This window comes from Herpailurus yagouaroundi, unplaced genomic scaffold (assembly GCF_014898765.1).
Source record: "Herpailurus yagouaroundi ecotype Mexico unplaced genomic scaffold, PumYag 162, whole genome shotgun sequence".
NCBI lineage: Eukaryota > Metazoa > Chordata > Mammalia > Carnivora > Felidae > Herpailurus > Herpailurus yagouaroundi.
The window spans coordinates 68,203,870-68,226,452 of record NW_024412403.1 but is presented as its reverse complement, the minus strand read 5'-3'; the positions used below and the strand labels follow the sequence as shown (position 1 = coordinate 68,226,452).

At 34.1% G+C, this 22,583-nt stretch overlaps 1 protein-coding gene across 10 annotated transcripts in view; it reads left to right on the top strand.

Annotated features, from left to right (window-relative positions):
- Positions 1-22,583, top strand: part of IQCB1 (IQ motif containing B1) — a 64,082-nt gene that overhangs the window by 22,254 nt on the left and 19,245 nt on the right. For all 10 annotated transcript variants that reach the window (XM_040484650.1, XM_040484653.1, XM_040484647.1 and 7 more), the window contains 3 exons: positions 6,583-6,761; positions 9,309-9,418; positions 10,030-10,139. In XM_040484650.1, coding sequence (XP_040340584.1) covers positions 6,583-6,761; positions 9,309-9,418; positions 10,030-10,139 — 399 coding nt within the window. The remainder of the gene's footprint in view (positions 1-6,582; positions 6,762-9,308; positions 9,419-10,029; positions 10,140-22,583) is intronic.

Sequence of the window (22,583 nt, the reverse complement as noted above, 5' to 3'; positions counted from 1 at the left end):
ATATATATATATATATATATATATAAATACACACAAATAGGGGCGCCTGGGTGGCGCAGTCGGTTAAGCATCCGACTTCAGCCAGGTCACGATCTCGCGGTCTGTGAGTTCGAGCCCCGCGTCAGGCTCTGGGCTGATGGCTCGGAGCCTGGAGCCTGTTTCTGATTCTGTGTCTCCCTCTCTCTCTGCCCCTCCCCCGTTCGAGCTCTGTCTCTCTCTGTCCCAAAAATAAATAAACGTTGAAAAAAAAATAAATAAAAAAATAAAAACACACAAATAGATTAAAAGTGAAAGGATGAAAAAAGATATACTATGCTATCCCTAGTAAAAAGAAAGCTGGAATACCTATATTAATATCAGAAAAAGTAAGTTTCAGAAAAAAGAATATTCCCAGTGATGGTTATTTCATAATAAAGAATCCGTTCATCAGGAAAACATGTTTATTGACCTAGCAGCAGAGATTCAAGATACAAAGAAAAAATTGATAGATTTGAAAGGTAAAATTGACAAAACTACAGGTAAAGTGGAAGATGTCTAAACCCCTTTCTTGATAATTGGTAGAATAAGTAGGTAAAAATTATAACTACAGAAGATTTGAACAATATCAACCAACTTGATTGAAATTTTTAGAACATTCTACCAAAGAAGACCAGAATGCACATTATTTTCAAATGCAAATGAACATTTACCTAGAGAGGCCATTTGGGGGCCATAAAATAGGTTTCAATAAACGTGAAAGGACTTAAGTCATACAAAGTATGTTCTCTAACTTCAGTGGAATTAAACTAGAAATTAATACCAAGAAGACCTCTGAAAAATCCCCAAATGTGGGGAAAATAATGCATGTCTAAATAACCCAAAGGACCAAGAAAAAAAATTAACTTAGAAGGTATTTTTAAATAAATGGAAATTAAAACACCATATCCCAATTTCTGGGATGAATCTAAATTAAAGTGTACTTAATGGGAAAATTTATACCACTTAATACCAACATAGGTTTCCCCTACTATCTAAAAGTAAAGCATTCATATAAAACGTTTCCTAAGCCAAAATGGTATAAAGCAAAGAAACAATTACTGTTAATTTATGTGGGAAAAAATGTTGTGCATTTAAGACCCCAAAAATAACCTCCCACGTTTTTCTGATAACTTAGGACGTGTCTTGCTAAAGGTTGCACAGAATAAATTGAGGTACAGCAAAGATTCTCACAGACAGTTCAAAGTGATGGCAGCTTGATGCTGAAATACTGAGTGCAGATTCCAGGGAAGGAGCTTCTTGGTGCCACTCTGGCTTTTTGGGATGTGCACTGCCTCTATAACAGCTTGCTGCAAAACATGCTCCAACCCCCCCCCCTTTTTTTTGGTAAAAGCAACCTTCAAGTTTCTTTTAGTTAGCAAAAAACAAGTACTAATGTAGGTATTTCATAGCAGTCATGGGGTATAATGCAAACTTTTGAAATGTTGGGGATACCTGTATTAGAAAAGAAGAAAAGTGTCAGATTATTGCCTTCACCTTCCACTTTAGGAAACTAAGAGGAGGGAATTAAGTTCCAGCAGAAGAAAGAAAATGATAGGGACACGTGGCTGGCTTGGTGGAGTATGCAACTTTTGATCTCAGGGTTGTGAGTTTAAGCCCCATGTTGTATGTAGAGATTACTTAAAAAAATATAATCGTAAAAAAAATGATAAAGATCAAAGCAGAAATCAGTAAAATAGTAACAACAGTGTAGAAGATCAATGAAACCATATGCTGGTTCTTTGAGATGATCAATGAAATTGATAAGTCTGAAACAAGACTGTTCGGGGAAAAAAAAGAATACGACTTACCAATATCAGGAATTAGGAGACAACACAATAAAGTCAATAGACATTAAAAGTACTATAAGGAAATAATGTGAACAACTTTATGCTTATTAAGGTAAAATGGACAAATTCTTTGAAAGACACATACTATTAAAACTTGCTCCAGAAGCAACAACAACAACAAAAAAAGAAGTGATAGATAATCTGAATACCCTATAAGTATGAAGAAATTGATTTTGTGGCTAAAACACTTCCCACAAAGAAAACTGCAGGATTGGACAGCTTTTTCACTGTAATTCTCATAAACATTTAATGAAATAATCCTGAACAAACTCTTCCAGAATATTGAAGAGGAGAAATAGTTTCCAACTCATAATATGGGATCAGAATTACTTGATACCAAACAAAAGACATTATAATATATTGAAACCCAATAATATATTAAAAAGTTAATAAATTTTGAATAAGTTGGATTTACCCCAGGAATTCATGGCTAGAGTAATATTCTAAAGTCAAGCAATATAATTCATCCTATTAACAAAACAAAAAAGGAAAAATATATCATAGTATTAGTAGATACAGAAAAAACATTTGAAAAATCCATTATCCGTTCCTGATTTTTCAAAAAGAATAACAACACGGTACTAGTAGAAGATAGAACTTTGTGAGCCTGATGAAAGTTATCTAGGAAATACTTAATGGTAAAATGCTAAATGCTTTCCCTAAATGATCACGGACAAGATAAGGATCTCCTCTCCAATCACTTCTCTTCAACATTGTATGGGAGTTTCTATCTTTTACAGTCAAGCAAGGAAAGGAAAAGTTATTTGTACAGACAGGAAGAAACAAAGCTCTCTGTATTTGGAAATGACATTGTCATCTATGTAGAAAAATCAATAGACTGTACAAAGAAGCCACTAAAATTAGTGATTGTAGCAAGGGTAGTAGGATGTAAAATCAGTATAAAAATATAAATTGAAGTTTTATATCCTTCAATTAATACTCAGAAATTAAAATTTTAAGATATTGCAACTTAAAATAGCATAGAAATATGAAATGTGTTGGGTTAAATCTGAAAAGAAATGGGAAAGACTTAAAACTTAACACTGCTGAGAGGAATTAAGGAATATGGAAATAAATGGAAAGATACGCTATGTAAATAGATGAGTGGTACAATATTAAGATTCAAATTCTCTCCAAATTTAATTGAATTTAACTTAAAAGACTTTAAATGCAATCCCACTCAAAATCTAATTTTTGTAGAAATTGACAAACTGATTTCTACAATTCATATGAAAACCAAAGAACCTAAAATATAAAATAGCCTAACCAACTTTGAAAATGAACAAAGTTGGAGAGCTAACACTACCCAATTTTAAGGCTTTATAAAGCTAACATAATTAAAACAATGAGGTACTAATGCAAATATATACAAATATATCTATGTATATCTATATCTATGTAAATATATCTATGTAACAGAATAGAATCCAGAAATAGACTTAACACATATATGAACAATTGATTTTCAAAACAGGTGTAAAGGCCATTTAAGGTGAAAAGGATAGTTTTTTAAAGTGTGATGGAACAATTAGCTATTGATATTTAAAGAGAAGAATTTTGATCTATACCTCTTAACCAATACAAAAATTAATTCAAAATGGATAATAGACATAAATGCAAAATATAAACTACAAAAGTTCTTGAAGAAAATAGTAGAAAGCCATTATGACCTTGGTTTGCATAAAATTTCTTAAATTGTTAGATATAACAACAAAAGTAAAATCCATGAAAGAAGAAATTGATTAGTTTAGACTTCATCAAAAATTTTAAAAATCTGCTCTTCAGAAGACACTATTTAAGAAAATGAAAAAGACAAAACAGACTGGCAAAAAATATTTGAAAAGCATGTATCTTAAGTATTTGTATCTGGAATATATACAAACTCTCAAAATTTAAAAAAGGCCCAGTTTGAAAAATGAGCAAAATGGTGCAGGCACTCTGGAAAACAGGATGGAGATTCCTAAAAAATTTAAAAATAGAATTACCCTACGACCCAGCAATTGCATTACTAGGTATTTATCCAAGGGGGTACAGGTATGCTGTTTTGAAGGGACACGTGCACCCCAATGTTTATAGCAGCACTATCAACAATAGCCAAACTATGGAAAGAGCCCAAATGTCCATTGATGGATGGATGGATGGATAAAGAAGATGTGTTGTGTATACACACACACACACACACACACACACACACACACACACACACACAATGGAGTATTACTTGGCAATCAAAAAGAATGAAATCTTGTCATTTGCAGCTATGTGGATGGAACTAGAGGGTATTATGCTAAGCGAAATTAGTCAGAGACAGACAAATATGACTTCACTCATACGAGGACTTTAAGACACAGAACAGATGAACATAAGGGAAGGGAAGCAAAAATAATATAAAAACAGGGAGGGGGACAAAAACATAAGACACTCTTCAAAATAGAGAACAAACAGATAACATGGGTGGCAAATAAGCACATGAAAAGATGTTCAGCAACACTAGTCATTAGAGAGATACGACTCTACACTTGTTAAATGACTAAAATTTAAAACACTTACTGATTCAAATGTTGACAAAAATATGGAGGAATCAACCCTGCTAGCGGGAGTAATATAATAGTACAGTTACTTTAGAAAATAGTTTGTCATTTTCTTAATAAGCATGTACCTACCATATTTTCCATCCATTCCACTACTAGGTATTTGCCTGAGAAAAATGAAAGCATATGTCCATACAAAGACTTGTACACAAGTGTTAATAGCAGTTTTATCTGTAATAGCCAATGACTAGAAACAATGCAAATGTCCATTACAGGTGAATTAACTATAGGTATATCCATACAAGAGACTACTACTCAGCAAAAAAAGAGAATGAACTATTCATACATGAGATAATACAGATGAATATTAAAATAATTGTGCTGAGTGAAAGAAGCTGGGCCAAAAAAAGACATACTGTATGATTCCATTTGTATAAAATTCTAGAAAACATAAACTAATTTTAGTGACAGAAAGTTGATTAGTGGTTGTCAAGGGATAGGCTAACAGGGAGATGAAGGAGTTGGGGTATGACAATGAAACACAAGGAAACTTTGTGGCACAATGGGTATGTTCCCTATCATTATATTGGTGGCGAATGTGTCAAAAAAATTTTATTCAACTTATTTATTAATGAAGGAACCAGTAAGATGTTTATAGGTTCAAAGGAGAATTTGAGGAAGGGAGATTTATTTTATTTTATTTTATTTTTTTAATTTATATCCAAGTTAGTGTATAGTGCAACAATGATTTCAGGAGTAGATTCCTTAATGCCCCTTACCCATTTAGCCCATCCCCCCTCCTACAACCCCTCCAGCAACCCTCTGTTCTCCATATTTAATAAGAGTCTCTTCTATTTTGTCCCCCTCCCTGTTTTTGTATTATTTTTGCTTCCCTTCCCATATGTTCATCTGTTCTGTGTCTTAAAGTCCTCATATGAGTGAAGTCATAATATTTGTCTTTCTCTAATTTCGCTTAGCATAATACCCTCTAGTTCCATCCACATAGCTGCAAATGACAAGATTTCATTCTTTTTGATTGCCAAGTAATACTCCATTGTGTGTGTGTGTGTGTGTGTGTGTGTGTGTGTGTGTGTGTGTGTATACACACCACATCTTCTTTATCCATCCATCCATCCATCAATGGACATTTGGGCTCTTTCCATAGTTTGGCTATTGTTGATAGTGCTGCTATAAACATTGGGGTGCACGTGTCCCTTCAAAACAGCATACCTGTACCCCTTGGATAAATACCTAGTAATTCAATTGCTTGGTCGTAGGGTAGTTCTATTTTTAATTTTTTGAGGAATCTTGAGGAAGGGAGATTTAAAGAGGGGTTTGTCAAAGGAATGTAGAAATGAATTTGCTAATAGCTAAAAAACCTAATTGATGTCTTATAAAACAGTAGATAGTAACCATTACAGTTACTTTTTCTACTGGACAAATCCATTTGTATTGTTGATTAAGAATCTGTTTGCATTGCTCTCAGATAAGAATCACTGTTACTCGTTTTTTGTAAGGTTAGCTTATCAAGGTTAGCTTACAGAATTGCAAAATATCCTAATCAATAGTAAACACATAGTCAAGCAAAGGTACACACCCCTAGAAAATCACATACTCCGTAGGGGCAGGTGAGTGAAAGATACCCAGTTATTTCTTTTGGCTGTTTCCAAGTTTCAGATAAGTTTTCATCACGTAAGTAGTACAAGAAGATAATTGTTCATGTAATGAAGGAAATACCTAAGGAAAGATAAATTCCTCCTATATTAAGTCCATGATAATTGAATTCCTATAGGATTTTTCTCACATCGTTAAGCAATGAACCATGTACTGTCTTGTGATTTTCCTCTTATTGTTGCTTGTAAGTTTTTAAATCATCTATGTAATATTTTGCGCGTTTATCTTTCCTCTGCAATTTGATTATAGGTTTTTCAGAGAGGGCATTCAGCTGCTTTGTATTCCCTGTTTTACCGAGCATGGTGCCTTGCACACAGTAGGAATTCAATAAATAATAATTGATTTAATGTGATACATTTGTGGAACTAAGCTCTATGTTTAAAAACTGGGTTATTTTCTTGCATTTGGCCACAGTTAGGCATAAAGTTGCTAAAACTTATGTTTAATTTTTATGATACCTATACATCCATTAGTAATGGTACATTCTTTATCTTTTTATTTTGTTCTATTAGGGGTGATTTACTCCGGATAGAAGGAAAAACACTACATTCAATTTTAGATGAAGTTGTTTTCAAGCTTTTATCAACTTCTAGCTCTGTGATAAGAAGTACTGCTGCAAAGCTTCTACTGCTGATGACTGAAACCCATCAGGAAATTTTGATTTTACTGAGACTAAGTGCCTGCTACAAAGGTAGTGCATATATTCTTTATTTTCTTGAGATTCTCAAAAAGAAATTTTTATTGATGGTTTACAAAATTTCTGTATTTTTTAAGGTTTTATTTAAATTCCAGTTGTTATGCAGTGTAATATTAATTTCATGTGTACAATTTAGTGGTTAAATAGTGTTGGGGATTAAGAAGTATGCTTGTGATGAGCATTGAGTGTTGTATGGAAGTGTTGAATCACTAAAATTCTTGTACTTTAAAAAACTCAATAACTGGTGTGTGTAGATAAAACCCTATTACAACAGATACCAATTCAGGAAAAAGTCTTTATGTAATCAAGCTGTCTTTGTGTCTCAACAGATGGCTTATGGTGCTTTGTTGATGAGGTTACAATGGATACTTCTCTGACAAAAAAAAGTTGTGTATTGAATATACTATGTAGTATAGTAAAATAATGACCAAAAAGACTGGTGACCTTAATAAGATTAACTTTACTGGAGAAAATAGAGCTATGCTTGAGAGATTGACAGCCCTTTTGATCTTTACATCAATTTATAATACTCTTCAGTATTCACTGAATACTTTTCACTGCTTTTTCTCAAAGCAAACAAAAAGTCTTCCTCACATCCAAAATTATATATGAATAAAAAGTCAGAAATTTGGAGGAGGAAAGGCTCAGCACAACGCCACTTCCATATAATAGCTTTCATTTAATTGAAAATTTACTATGTCAGTTATAGTTCTGTATACCTTATTCTACATTAAAATATTTAAAAACCCTGTGAGATATCCTCATTTAAAAAATTTTTTTAAATGTTTATTTATTTTTGAGAGAGAGAGAGACAGATCATGAGCAAGGGAGGGGCAGAGAGAGAGGGAGACACAGAATCTGAAGCAGGCTCCAGGCTCCGAGCTGTCAGCACGGAGCCCGACGTGGAGCTCGAACTCACGAACTGTGAGATCATGACCTGAGCCGAAGTCAGACACTCAATCGACTGAGCCACCCAGGCACCCCAAGAGATATCCTCATTTTATAGCAATGGAAGCAGAGCCATGAAAAAATTAGGTAATTTATCCAGAATCCCACAGATGATGGTGTTATTGGTTTTGTTTTTAATTGCCAAGCAAAGTTCTGTTAGGTTTGTTTTATTTCTTTGCAACCCGGGGCCATGAATTCATTACACTATATTTTCTTATTCAGCATGGTCAGGAAATAGGTTTCTAGTTCTGAATGTACTCACTAATACAGGGCCATATTATATGGAAATTTTTAAAGATTACAACATTAAATTATGCTTTTAATATCCAGACTGTTACAGTGGCCTTCTAATCATGCTTGATGATTTGGAAAGCACTATTTAGTAGCTTACCTTCCATCAGTCATTACTGTGAACATTGTAATTATTTTGTTATAGGAATAAAGATGGAAAGAAAGTGCCAGTAATAGTATTCTCCAGTTGATATTGTGCCAAATAGTCATTTTTAAATTTTGTAATTTGATTTATTCTATAGAAATGTGAATGTCTAATAGAGTTCATTATAAAGGAATTTCACCTTAACAATTCATCTCCCTTTATTTTCTCAATAGTAGAACTTACTCAGTTTCCTCAAGATATTTTACAATTATTAAACAGAGAGGGAGGCAAACCATAAGAGACTCTTAAATACAGAAAACAAACTGAGGGTAGATGGGAGTGGAGAAAATGGGTGAAGGGCATTAAGGAGGGCAATAGTTGAGATGAGCATTGAGTGAGCATGTTAAGTGATCAATCACTGGATTCTACTCCTGAAGCCAAGACTACACTGTATGTTAACTAATTGGAGAATAAATAAAATTAAAAAAAAAATTAGAAAAAAGCTATTTTACAATTATTAATACCGCTGAGAGCTTGAGTTTTGAAGAGAGTATAAAGACATGGTCAGATCTGTATAGTGGCCTCCCCAATTATATACACCAAGGGCATTTTACTTTATTTACAGTGAATACTACAATACATCATTTCAACATGCTTACAAATAGTACTTACTTTATAGCTTATACTACTTCTGTGTTTTATTTTGGAATGAAAATGCAGTATTTATAGCACTTCTATAATAATTGCTCAGTAACCTATTGATTTGCCCCAAATTACATACAATACTGTATATTTTTATTTAATAAATAGCTTTATTTAAGAATGACTAGTAACCTGTTTAAATGCTTCCACAGTATAGTCATTTACTCAGTATGCTATTTATTTTTAAAAGTGTTTCAGCTTAAGGTATTTATGTTGAAACAGGTAAAAAATTCTGTATCTCTCCTCTTTGATTTACCACAATGATTCCACTTAAGATACTGAGGAGACAGCCTTTGCATCAGATATTACAAGTGATCATATAAAATCTCTTAGGACAGAGAAATATCCTAAAGACTTCAATCTAGAAGTCTTTGAGAAAAGGAAAAAAAAATCATGTAATTAATCTTACTGTTGTATTCATTTCTTTCTAAACCAGACTTTTTAACCTCAAATTAATCCTGATTAGATAGCAAATCATATTTTATTTTATATGTACCTTTGTTATTCCATTTCAGGACTCAGAAGTCTACGGAATAAGCAGAAGCCTGGGACAGAGTTTAGTCAAGAACTTGGACAGCTCATTGCCCTTTTAACCCCAAAGGTCTATCAGGAAGTAGAAGAACAGGTAATAAATTCTAAAAAAATAACTTGTGTATTTGCTAACATGTCAGTAAACATTTTAGTTTCAAAATACTGGAGAGTGGTAGCTTCTTGAATTTTTTATTTGCTGTCTCTCCCCCATTCTTTACTTATCTCCTCAAATATTCAGAGCAGCTGTAGTTTGATAGGGTAAGAGGTTTCTGTGGACCCGATTTTTAACCTTAGAGCCTTTTTTCTTTTTTAGCCTGTTCAAAGAGTTATTCATACCCTTGAATGCTTGAATAAATGAGGTCAGGCATAAGAAGTCAAGCAGAGGGGAAAGCATTTAAAATCAGAACTATGAAATCTTTATAAAAAGAGTAGAAGTGAGATTAATTAAGGAGAATCCAGAGATAATCAGACTGTATCTTGAACACATTCTAGATACTGCCTGAGAACCTAGTGTATGTACCTCTTTTGGCAGGTCGGGTTTAATATTCTTAGACCTTACCTGTCCTTGTCCTATGAAATTGCCTCCTCCCCAGTTTATTAGAGGTAGAGATTAATACTTGCCCAGGCCTGATATTTTGAGAGGTAAACTTCTAAACAAGATTTTCCTAGAAATGTCTCTATATTAATTCTGGCCTTTAATTTCAGAAACTACATCAAGCAGCTTGCTTGATTCAAGCTTATTGGAAGGGTTTCCAAACTAGAAAGAGGTTAAAGAAGCTTCCATCTGCTGTGATTACTTTGCAGAGGAGTTTCAGGTAAAAAGTTCTGGTGAGGCATGATGATCTCAGAGGATAGATATATCTTTTTACACTATAGCTGAGTGAAAACTTAAGGTGTTTTTTCCCCTCAATTTTTCTAGTATGTTTCTTTTACTCTTTTTTTTTAATTAAAGGATAGTTCACATACAATATTACATAAGTGTCAATTATACAAAGTGATTCGACATTTATATACATTGTAAAATGATATCATGATAAGTCTAGTTATCAACTGTCATCACACAAATGTATTACAATATTATTGACTATATTCCCTATGCTATACTTTACATCCTTTTGACTTATTTATTTAATAACTGGAAGCTTATGCCTCTTTTCATTTATTTTGTCCATCCCCCTGCCTGTCTCCCCTCTCTGGCAACAACCAATTTATATCTGTTTTTATAGATCTGTTTGTTTTATTTACTTTGTTTTTTAGATGCTACATATAACTGTAGAATCATATGGAATTTTATTTTCTCTGACTTAATTTCACTTAGCATAATTCCCTCTAGAACCATCGATGTTATCACAAATGGTAAGATTCCATTCGTTTTTATGGCTGAGTAATATTCCATTGTATTTATTTTATATACCACATCTTCTTTATCTGTCTAATTCATGGACACTTATGTTGCTTCCATATCTTGGCTATTGTAAATAATGCTGGAGTGAAGATGGGGTGCATATCTTTTTGAATTCATATTTTCATTTTCTTTGGATAAATACACATAAATATATTTGCTGGATTATGAGGTATTTGTATTTTTAATTTTTTTAGGAGCTTCCATACTGTTTTCTATAGTGGCTACACCAATATACATTTTGACCCCCATGCACTAGGTTTCCCTTTTCTTTCATATCCTTGCCAATACTTGTTATTTCTTGTCTTTTTACACTAGCCACTCTGACAAGTGTAAGGTAATACCTCAGTGTGGTTTTGATTTGCATTTCCCTGATGATTAGTGATGTTGAGTATTTTTCCATGTGTCTTTTGGCCATCTGTATGTGTTCCTTGGAAAAATGTGTATTCAGGGTCTCTACCCATTTTTTAACTGAATTTTTTAGGGGTGATTTTTGGTTTTGAGTTGCATGAGTTCTTTATATATTTTGGATATTAACCCCTTATCAGATATATCATTTGCAGATAATCTTCCCCATTGCTTTTTGTTTTGTTGGTATTATATCACTGTATAAAAGCTTTTTAGTTTGACATAGTCACAATAGTTTATTTTTCCTTTTGTTTTCTGAGGAGACAGATCCAAAAAAAAAATTGCCAACACTGATGTCCAAGAGTTTATTGCCAGTGTTTTGTTTTAGGAGTTTTATGGTTTCATGTCTTACATTTAGGTCTTTAATACATTTAGAGTATTTTTATATAAGAAAGTGGTTTAGTTTCATTCATTTGCATGTAGTTGTCCAATTTTCCCAGCCACCATTTGTTGAAGAGACTATCATTGTATATTCTTGCCTCCTTTGTCACAGATAACTGACCATAGGAGTTTGGGTTTATTTCTGAACTCTCTATTCTTTTTCACTGGTCTACATGTTTTTGTGCCAGCACCATACTGTTTTAAATACTAGGGCTTTTTACTATAATTTGAAATCTGGGAACGTGATACCTCCAGCTTTGTTGTTCTTTTTCAAGATTACTTTGGCTATCCAGGGTCTTTTGTTGTTCCATACAACTTTTAGGATTCATTTGTACTAGTTCTGTGAAAAATGCCAATGTAGATAGAGACTGCATTGAATCTGTAGATTACTTTGAGTAGTATGGACATTTTAATATTAATTCTTCTAATCCATGAGCACAGTATATCTTTCCACTTGTGCCATCATCAGTTTCTTTCATCAGTGTCTTATAGTTTTCAGAATACAGGTCTTTCACCTCCTTGGTTAAATTTATTACTAGATATTTTATTATTTTGATACAATTGTAAATGGGATTGTTTTCTTAATTTCTCTTTCTGCTACTTCATTATTAGCATATGGAAATATAACAGATGTCTGTCAATTAATTTTTTAACCTACAAATTTAATGAATTAATTTATTCTAATAGTTTTTTGGTGGAATCATTAGGATTTTCTATATATAGTATTACATCATTTGGAAACAGTGATGGTTTTCTTCTTACTTCCCAGTTTGGATGCCTTGTATCTCTTTTTCTTATCTGATTGCTATGACTAGGACTTCAAGAACTATGATCAATAAAAGTGGCAAGGGTGAAATCCATGTCTTGTTCCTGATCTTAGAGGAGAAGCTCTGTTTTTCACCATTGAATATGATGTTAGCTATGGGTTTGTCATATATATCCTGTATTATTTTGAGGTATCTTCCCTCTAAACATACTTCATTGGGAGTTTTTACCATAAATGGCTTATTGGATTTGTCAGATGCTTTATCTACAAGTGTTGAGATTATCATATGATTTTTTTCCTTTGTTAATATGGTATATCATATGGATTGATTTGTGGATATTGAACCATCCTTGCATCCCTGGAATAAATCCCACTTGATCATGATTTATGATCCTTTTAATGCATCATTGAATGCCATTTGCTAATATTTTATTGAGGAATTTTGCATCTATCTATGTTTATCAGGGTTATTGGCCTATAATTTTCTTTTTTTCCTTTTCTTTTTAGTGTCTTTGTCTAGTTTTGGTATCAAGGTAATGCTGGCCTTGTAGAATGAATTTTGAAGTGTTCCTTTCTCTTAAATTTTTTGGAGTAGTTTGAGAAGAGTAGATACTAACTCTAAATGTTTGGTAGAATTCACCTGGGAAGCCACTGATCCTGGACTTGTGTTTGTTGGAAGCTTTGTTGATAATTGATTTGATATCATTACTAGTAATTGGTCTGTTAAGATTTTGCTTCTTCCTGATTCACTCTTGTAAGATTGTATATTTCATTTTTTGTGGGTTCTATGTTGTCTAATTTGTTGGCATGTAATTTTCCAAGTAGTTTCTTATAATCCTTTGTACTTCTATGGTGTTAGTTGTAACCTCTCTTTCATCTGATTTTATTTATTTGGGCCCTCTCTTTTTTTCTTGATGAATTTGGCTAAAGGTTTATTTTGCTTATATTTTTGAAGAATCAGTTCTTAGTTTCATTGATCTTTTTTTTTTAATTTAATTTATTTCTGCTCTGGTCTTCATTATTTTTTTCTTCTATTAGCTGTGGGATTTTTCTTTTTCTAGTTGTTTTAGGTTTAAGATTAGGTTTTAGATTTTTTTTTTTTTTTTAGGTAGGCCTGTATTGCTATAAACTTTCCTCTTGGAACTACTTTTGCTGAATCCTATAGATTTTGGAATGTTATGTTTCCATTTTTATTTGTCTCAATGTAATGTTTTATTTCCTCTTTTATTTCTTTGTTGACCCATTGTTTATTTAATAGCATGTTGTTTAGCCTCCACGTGTTTGTGTTTGTTCCAGTTTTTTTTTCTTGTAATTGATTTCTAGTTTTATACCATTGTGGTTGGAAGAGATACTTAATATGATTTCAGTCTTAAATTTGTTGAGACTTATTTTGTTGTTTAACCTGTGATTTATCCTCAAGAATGTTCCATGTGCACTTAAAAAGAATGTGTAGTTTGCTGGTTTTGGATGGAATGTTCTGTGTATATAAATCCTTCTGGTCTAAAGTGTCGTTTAAGACCACTTTTTCCTTATTGATTTTCTGTCTCGATGATCTATTCAGTGACATAAATGGGTTATTAAAGTCTCTGCTATTATGTATTACTGTCAGTTTCTCCTTTTACATTTGTTAATAATTTGCTTTAAATATTTAGGTGTGTCTATATTAGGTGCATATATTTATATATGTAATATATTAGGTGAAAAAATATATACGTTTACAACTGTTAAATCCTCCTGTATTGATTTCTTCATCATTATGTAATGCCCTTATTTGTCTCATGGTCTTTGTTATAAAGTCTATTTTGTCTGATATATGTATTGCTACTTCAGCTTTCTTTTCACTTCATTTGCATGAAATATCTTCTTTCCATCCCTTTATTTTCAGCCTGTATGTGTTTTTAGGTCTGAAATGAGTCTCGTAGGCAGCATGTAGATGGGTCTTCTTTTTTATCCATTTAATCATGCTGTGTCTTTTGATTGGACATTAGTCCATTTACATTTATTTTTATTTTTTTTTATTTTTTTTTATTTTTTTTCAATGTTTATTTATTTTTGGGACAGAGAGAGACAGAGCATGAACGGGGGAGGGGCAGAGAGAGAGGGAGACACAGAATCGGAAACAGGCTCCAGGCTCTGAGCCATCAGCCCAGAGCCCGACGCGGGGCTCGAACTCACGGACCGCGAGATCGTGACCTGGCTGAAGTCGGACGCTTAACCGACTGCGCCACCCAGGCGCCCCTCCATTTACATTTAAAGTAATTATAACAGGTGTGTACTTATTGCCATTTTGTTCATTTTGTTCATTGTTTTTGTGGTTGTTTTTTTTCTTCTCTTGTTTTCTTTTCTGTGATTTGATGACTTTTAGTGGTATGCTTGGCTGTCTTTATTTTTTGTGTAGCTGTTATAGATTTTGGGTTTGTGGTTACCATGAGGTTCATATATAATGCTCAAAATTATGGCAGTCTATATTAAGTTAATGGTCACTTAAGTTTGAACACATTCTAAAACACTCTCCCACCACCATGTTTTTGACATCATATTTTACTCTTTATTTTAGTGTCTCTTAACTAATTATTGTAGATACACTTGACTATTACTTTTGTCTTTTAGCTTTCATACTAGCTTTATAAGTGGTTCGTCTACTGTCTTTACTATATGTTTGCTTTTACTAGTGAGATTTTTTTCTTTTCATAAATTTCTTCTAGTTATGGCCTTTAACTGCTTAAAGAAGTCCCTTTTAATATTTCTCGTAAGGCTGGTTTTTGTGGTGATGAGCTCCTTTAACTTGTGTTTGTCTGGGGAACTCTATAGCTCCTTCTATTTTGAATAATATTGCTGGGTACTCTTGGTTGTAGGTTTTTCCTTTCAGAACTTTGAATATATCATTCAACTCCCCTCTGGCCTGCAAAGTTGCTGCTAAATATCAGCCTTGTGGACATTCCCTTATTACATAACTAGTTTCTTATCTCTTGATGATTTTAAGATTCTCTCCTAAATTTTTGACATGTTAATTATTGTGTTTCTTGGTATTAACTCTTTTGGGTTAATCTTGTTGGGAGTTTCTGTGCTTCTTGAACATGGATGTATGTTTCCTTCCCCAGGTTAGGGAGTTTTCAGCTACTATTTCTTCAAATAAGTTTCGTACCCCTTTCTCTTACTCTTCTTCCAAGACCCCTAATATGCAAATGTTAGTACATTTGATGTTGTCCCAGAAGTCTTTTAAACTATTCTAATTTTTTCAAGTTCTTCAGTCTTTTTGCTGGTTTCTACTACATGGTCTTCCAGATTGCTCTTTGGTTTTTCTGCATTGTCTAATCTGCTGTTGATTTCCTTCTAACTTATTTTTCGTTTCATTTATTTCATTCTTTAGCTCTGATTAGTTCTTTTTTATATTTTCTATCTCTTTGTTGAAATTCTCACTGTGTTCATCCATTCTTCTCCCAAGTTTGATGAGCATCTTTATGATAATTACTTTGAACTCTTTATATGGTAGATCACACTTTTTGTGTAGTTCTTCTTCTGAAGTTTTGTCTTGTTTTTTCATTTGTACCATATTCCTCTGTCTCTTCATTTTGCCTGACTTTCTGTGTTTGTTTCTATGTATTAGGTAGATCAATTGTTGGTCTTCAAAGAGTAGCCTTATGTAGAAGGTGTCCTGGAGGGGCCAGAAGCACAGTCCTCTCCAGGTCAACAAAACTAAGTGCAACAGGGGTGTCCCCTGTATTGACTTCATGCACTTTCCTTTTGATTGGGCTGCAACTGTTGTGGGCACACTGGTGGGTCGGGCTGTCTACAGCTCCCCCTACCAGCCAGTTTGGGTGGGCTCCAGTCCAGGCCATTGCTTTCCACTGGATGCAGTGAGGCAGAACATGCTTTTATGAGGTGCTAGTCGCAGCCAATGCCACCTGCCAGTTGGTGTGGTGAGTCCACAGGGCAACGCTGGGGAGTGGTATGTGATGCTAACAGAGTAGATGGGAGAGTATCAGAAATGGAACCCACCAGTACTTCCATTCCCAGAGAAAGTTCTTACAGATCCCTGGTCCTCCAGCACATACCCTAAAATCAGTCAGGAAATCACTCAGCTTTCCTTTACATATAGCTGAGGCAGTTTTCAAACTGCTGCCTCTGTGCTGGGTCTCAGAGCAAGTAAGTTTGTGCATAGACCTTTAAGAATACAGTCTTTGTTTCCTATAGCCTCTCTGCTGTCCCAGAATTATGCTCCACTGATTTTCAAAGCCAGAAATTTATGGGCACTTCTCTGGATGAACATCTCCAGGGCAAGGTAGCCTGATGTCGGGTTTGAAACCCTTGCTGCATAGGGAAGACCTCTATACCTGTGCCATCTCTCCCCCTGTGGGTCACTGCACCAGATCTCATCTCTGTCTCTCCTACTTTTCTCCATGTGCTTTGTCTTTATATCTTTATCTGTGGAATAGCTAATCTTTAGGTTGTTCTCAGAGAGTTGCTCTGTATTTAGTTGTAGCCTTATTTTCTGGGGAAGGAGATGAACTCAGGATACTCCTGCTCCACCAACTTGCTCCTCCAGCTGTTTCTTTTACTATTGCTTTCATTCTTGTTCTGAAAACACATTTCTGAGTACCAGCACTCCAGTAACTAGATGTACTTTCAAAGCAAAGGACATAATGAAAGACAAAAATCTGATGGACCAAATATATAGTCTTACTCACTTGATAAGACACTTTTTGTGGGCCAAGCCTACAGAGAGAGGCAGTGATAGTCAATTATTTTATTTAACCCTTGAAGTAAAAAAGTGCCTTAATTGTTCATATGTAATTATGGTAAAAACATGTATGAGTTCATAATGGTTTTAGTATGTTCACTTGAGTTTTATCAGTAAATATGGCACAGATAGGTATTGTCATTTAGATATGACACAGTTTGTCATTCATCCTTGTTTCAAGTGGACCAAAAGTGAAAATACTGACAGCATATTATTTATGACTGACCCATCCAGATTCTTAGAGCCAATGGAAAGAATAACACACACACACACACACACACACACACACACACACACGCACACACACACACGTAAATGACTTAGCTCCTAGTCATTTGTGATGAAATAGAGCTATCTCAAAGGTGATTTTCATGTAGCCTTAGACTTAAAGCTAAATTTTCATTTACTAAAGTGAAACTTGCATATTCCAGAAGTCAGTTTTTTAAGAGAACTAAAACTAGTCTTTTAATAACTACAGCTGCATTTCTCAGTTACAAGTTTTTTTTTAAATAGTGAGCTAAAATTTAGATTTAAATCATTGATGAAAATTTCCTTTAGAGAAGAGTTAAAGATAGATTATTAATATTGGGCATGAGTTTTTTTTTTTTTAACATGAATTTTTTAAACATGTTTCAATTGCCTAATATATGCCAGAGGCCATGCTAGGTATTGGAAGAGTTAAACAGACTTGATTTTGTATTCCACCTCAGCAATTTATGGGCTAAAAGACCCTGGACAAGTTGCCCAACCTCTTTCATCCTCAAATTCTCCATCTATATAATGGCGATAATTGTGTACCTCCCAAGATTAAAATAATATAAAGGGTGCTTGTTTTTTTTTTAGCATATTACCTGGAACTTAAAAAAATGATAGCGGGGAACTACATATGGCACATTTTTTGCCATTGAAGATTTACAAATCTAGTTAGACAAACAAATATATCAAATGAATAGTACTTGTGAAAGGCAATTATAATCCATTCCAGCATTGCTCATGGTTTACTATGTATCCTACAATGAATTTCTTTAAAAACATTTTTAAAAATATTTCTTTGGTCAAATAAATATGGGTAATGATGAATATTTTGAGAGTCACAATGTATATTATTCTCTTCAAGAATCTGAGATGTTCTTGGCATAGCCTTGCCTTCTGTGGTGAACTCAGAGTATTTATTACTTATGAATTCTACTTGCTATCATTCTCGGCTCTCTGCCCTCTTACATTTAAAGGTACCCCCATAACATGGATTCAGACCTTTAATGTTTAGTCTCACAATAGTTGTCAAATTTGCCCGTCTACTTTTTCTTGTAATATAAAAATCTATATTTAAAAGTACCCCAGGATTGCCGATTCTGTTCACTTAAAAGTATAGTTATAGATTCTTTTTTTTTTTAATGTTTATTTACTCTTGAGAGAGAGAGAGAGAGAGCAACAGAGCATGAGGAGGGGAGGGGCAGAGAGAGGGGGAGACACAGAATCCGAAGCAGGTTCCAGGCTCCGAGCTGTCAGCACAGAGCCGGATGCAGGGCTGGAACCCACGAACTGCAAGATCATGACCTGAGCTGAAGCTGGACGCTTTACCGACTGAGCCACCCAGGCACCCCTGGGTTCTAATTAATGTTACACTATTTTAAAATAGAAACTGCATTGCTTTATATAACAAAACCAGTCCAGTTATAACTATTTCCGTTAAAAGAAATTAGCTGTGAAGCCAAAATTAATTTAAATATCATGTTATAAACAGTTTGTTTTTTTCCAGTATTTTGAGTTTGAAGTCTTAGAACAGATTGAAGTATAGTTTTAACCTTTGGGTTTTATTTAATTTTTTAATTTCAAGTTTGTTCAGGCTTTAGTACCTTTCCTCTTTTACTAGTTGAAATAATTTATGCAAATTTTTCTTGCTTCCTTTGTGACTGAGCTTTCTGCAAAGGTTATTTCTGTCTCTTTGTGGTCAGGTCATTATCTCAGGGTAATTTTTCCCTCCCATGTTTTTTTGGGGAGGAAGGAACTGCCCACCACTCATAATTATGGACCCAGATTCATCAGAACTTTTTAAATTCCAGCAAGAGGCACTCTTGTGTAGTCATACCCTTATTGGTGTGCCTTCTTAGGGGTTTCTTTTCTTTTTTTCTTTTTTATGTTGTGTTAGATGCCTTTTGAACTGTCTTTTTTTTTTTTTTAAACTGAAGTGTGATTATTAGTTTCAGGTATACAGTGTAGTGATAAAATCACTCTATACTTAGGCTGTGCTCACCACAAGTGTAGCTACCATCTGTTACCACACAGGCTATTACAATACCATTAACTGTATTCCCTATGCTGTCTGTACCTTTCATCCCTATTAGTTACTTATTCCATAACTAGAAGCCTGTACTTCCCACTCCCCTTCACCCATTTTGCCCATCCTCTCACCACTTGGGGGTTTCTTTTTTACTGAATCATTTTTTATGGTCAGAAACTTTATTTAATGTTAAGTGCTCTTTTCCTCAGCAAGGTTTTCTGAAGCAGCTAATAGCTGCACCAGTTATCTTTGGGAAACCACACAACCTACCTACCTTTATCATAGTGCTGACATTTTGGTGTCTTTGTTTTTTTTTTAAATTTTTTTTAACATTTATTCATTTTTGAGAGTGAGAGAGACAGAGTGTGAGTGGGGGAAGGGCAGAAAGAGAGGGAGACACAGAATCTGAAGCAGGCTCCATGCTCTGAGCTGTCAGAACAGAGCCTGATGCGGGGCTCGAACTCACGGACAGGGAGATCATGACCTGAGCTGAAGTTGGACGCTTAACCAACTGAGCCACCCAGGCCCCAATATTTTGTGTCTTAATTATACTTGTTTCACTTTGTAGGGGAAGAAAAAAATGTTTCCTCTACCTGTCTTAGGTTCATTCCCTGGGGCTCTGAAAATTAGACTGACAAAAAAGGAAAACAAAACAGATTAACAAGAGAAAAACAGTTTATTAATGTGTGCAGTACACATCCTGCAGAAGAAACCTCACATAATGAGTAACTCCAGTGAGTGGTTTGGGCTTGGGTAGCATCTTAACAAAGAATAATAAATTCATAGAGAGGTGACAGGTAAAAACAAAAGGGATTTTAGGCTTCCAACATCAGGAAATTATGGGAAGGTAAATATATTTGGAAAACTAATAGCATATGTGGGTTATTTGTCTAGATCTATCTTGGCACCAACTTTCCATCTTCTTCATGGCCATAAAACTTCTTTGGGAGGGGGGATTTATAGCAGTCTTCATTTCTGAGAGGCTTCTGCTTTTAGTTTGATAAAGTATGCTCAGGGAAGACTCTTTCTGTACTGGCAGATTCTCATTTGCCTCTCTCTCATTTGCCTGCTCAAAATTAATCTTTATGCCAAAGTAGCATATTCTGCTACCTTTCAACTTCTTGAAATTGAGCTTCTGAAGGGCAGAAATATTATCTATTCTCTGTTCGCCTGAGTTGCAGTATCAAGCAGACAGCAATCACTCTTTATAAATATTTGTTGAGTTAATGAACAGAGCCCATCAACTATTTTGGCCATGAACTCAATATGGTGTTCCCCTAGTTCATACTTACTATTCTGCAAAAGAGGAATTCCTAGAGAATTCCTGATATTTTGGCAGTAGATCGTTTGGTCACTCTTTGATGGTAAAGATTCATGTTGATTAAATGTAGATCATGGAATGTACTTATATAAATTATCTTGCAAATATATCTGATCAGTCATTTCATTTATAGAAGTACAGTACAGTTGTCAGATGGTCAAATGCCTATTCTTTCTTACAAAGAAACTAGTTAAATGAGTACTCAAATTTTTTAGTGATTAAAGGAACTCCTAACTAGAACTACAGAGTAAGTAGCTACTAGTAACTAACTAGAATGTTCCTAAGTGGGAGGAAAACATTCAAATTCAAAATCACATTAATTCCTAATAAATGTTTTCAAACATGAATAAAGCATGTGAATCCAGAAACACATATTTATCATTTGTCATTTCAATCACTGAACCTCACTTTTCTACTATATTTCTGTGTTTTACTTCTGCACACACCATAATCTTTTCATTTTTGCCATATTTTATAGCCTGTATGCTTAAGCTTTTACCCAGACACAGTTTTCTGACAGATTAAATGTCCTAGCAATTCAGTTTTAATGATTACTAGGTTTCTCATACTAATAGTAAATTTAAAATAATAATGCAATGTTAAAGATGATAATCTATAAACAATTAGACAGTTTAAAAGGAGATTTTGTTTAGGGACAGTTGTTCTCTTTTATCCTCCGTAAGTAGGTAAAGGGCAAAACGTCCTTACTTATATGCTGTATACAACCCACAATTTTTCAGGGAGAGTTCTATAGGAGAGGCAAGTTTACATCAGCATTGTTTGAGAACGTAAAGACCCCTTACTTCATTTCCAAATTTTGGAAAGAGGAAAAGACACTTAGAAACTATTTAGCTAACCCTACATCCTCTCTAGAACCCCTTCTCCTTTTGGCACACATGAACTTGAGGTCTTCTCTACCTTTCTTAATAGGGTAATAAGAAAGACATTTTGAAACAGACCTTTGACTCTTGACAAAGTGTACAACTAGAAAAAACCCTTAAGTTGTAATTGGTAGCAGTTAGGGAATACTAAGAAAATAAGCAAAAATCACACACAAAAAATTTTATCAGAATAATTTTGTGAGTTTTCCTCTTCTGTTTTAAGAGATTTTTAAATTGCTTTATTCTTGTTTTTCCTTTTCCAAAAGAAACTGAATTAAAAACCATTGTAACTCTCAATAACTATACCATTTTGAAGTCTGCCTGTCTACAAAGCTATAGCCAAGGTACCTCATTTCTGGAAAAAGAATCTAAGAACAAATGCTTTTGAGTGAGGCACAAGCAAATTAAGTCTATAGAAGTAAAATAAATAATGTATTTGTCTCTTCTTAATCCTTTTTTGATTTCTCTTTCTGTGGGTATCTGGAAGCATTTTGAGTATATTTATTATAGGTTAATACTTGTGATCTCCTTGCATAGTGATATAGGAAGCAAACTGGACAGAAATGGCTAAGGACAAATTTTGGTGAATAAAAGCAGATAATATACAAATACTAATTAAGTATTTGTGGCCACATGAAAATTTCATAATTGGTTCTAATAATAAATGTTATTAGTCAATAATTGAGAAATAGATAAACATGAAGAAAATAAAAATCATTCATAATCATTTCGTGCAGTTAAAATTGCTATTGAATTTTTTTAAATATATGTAATATGTATTTTTAACACAATTTGGAATGTTTTCTATATCCTGATTTTATTTATTTTTATTTTTTTATTTTTTTTTTAATTTTTTTTCAACGTTTTTTATTTATTTTTGGGACAGAGAGAGACAGAGCATGAACAGGGGAGGGGCAGAGAGAGAGGGAGACACAGAATCGGAAGCAGGCTCCAGGCTCTGAGCCATCAGCCCAGAGCCCGACGCGGGGCTCGAACTCATGGACCGCGAGATCGTGACCTGGCTGAAGTCGGACGCTTAACCGACTGTGCCACCCAGGTGCCCCTATCCTGATTTTAT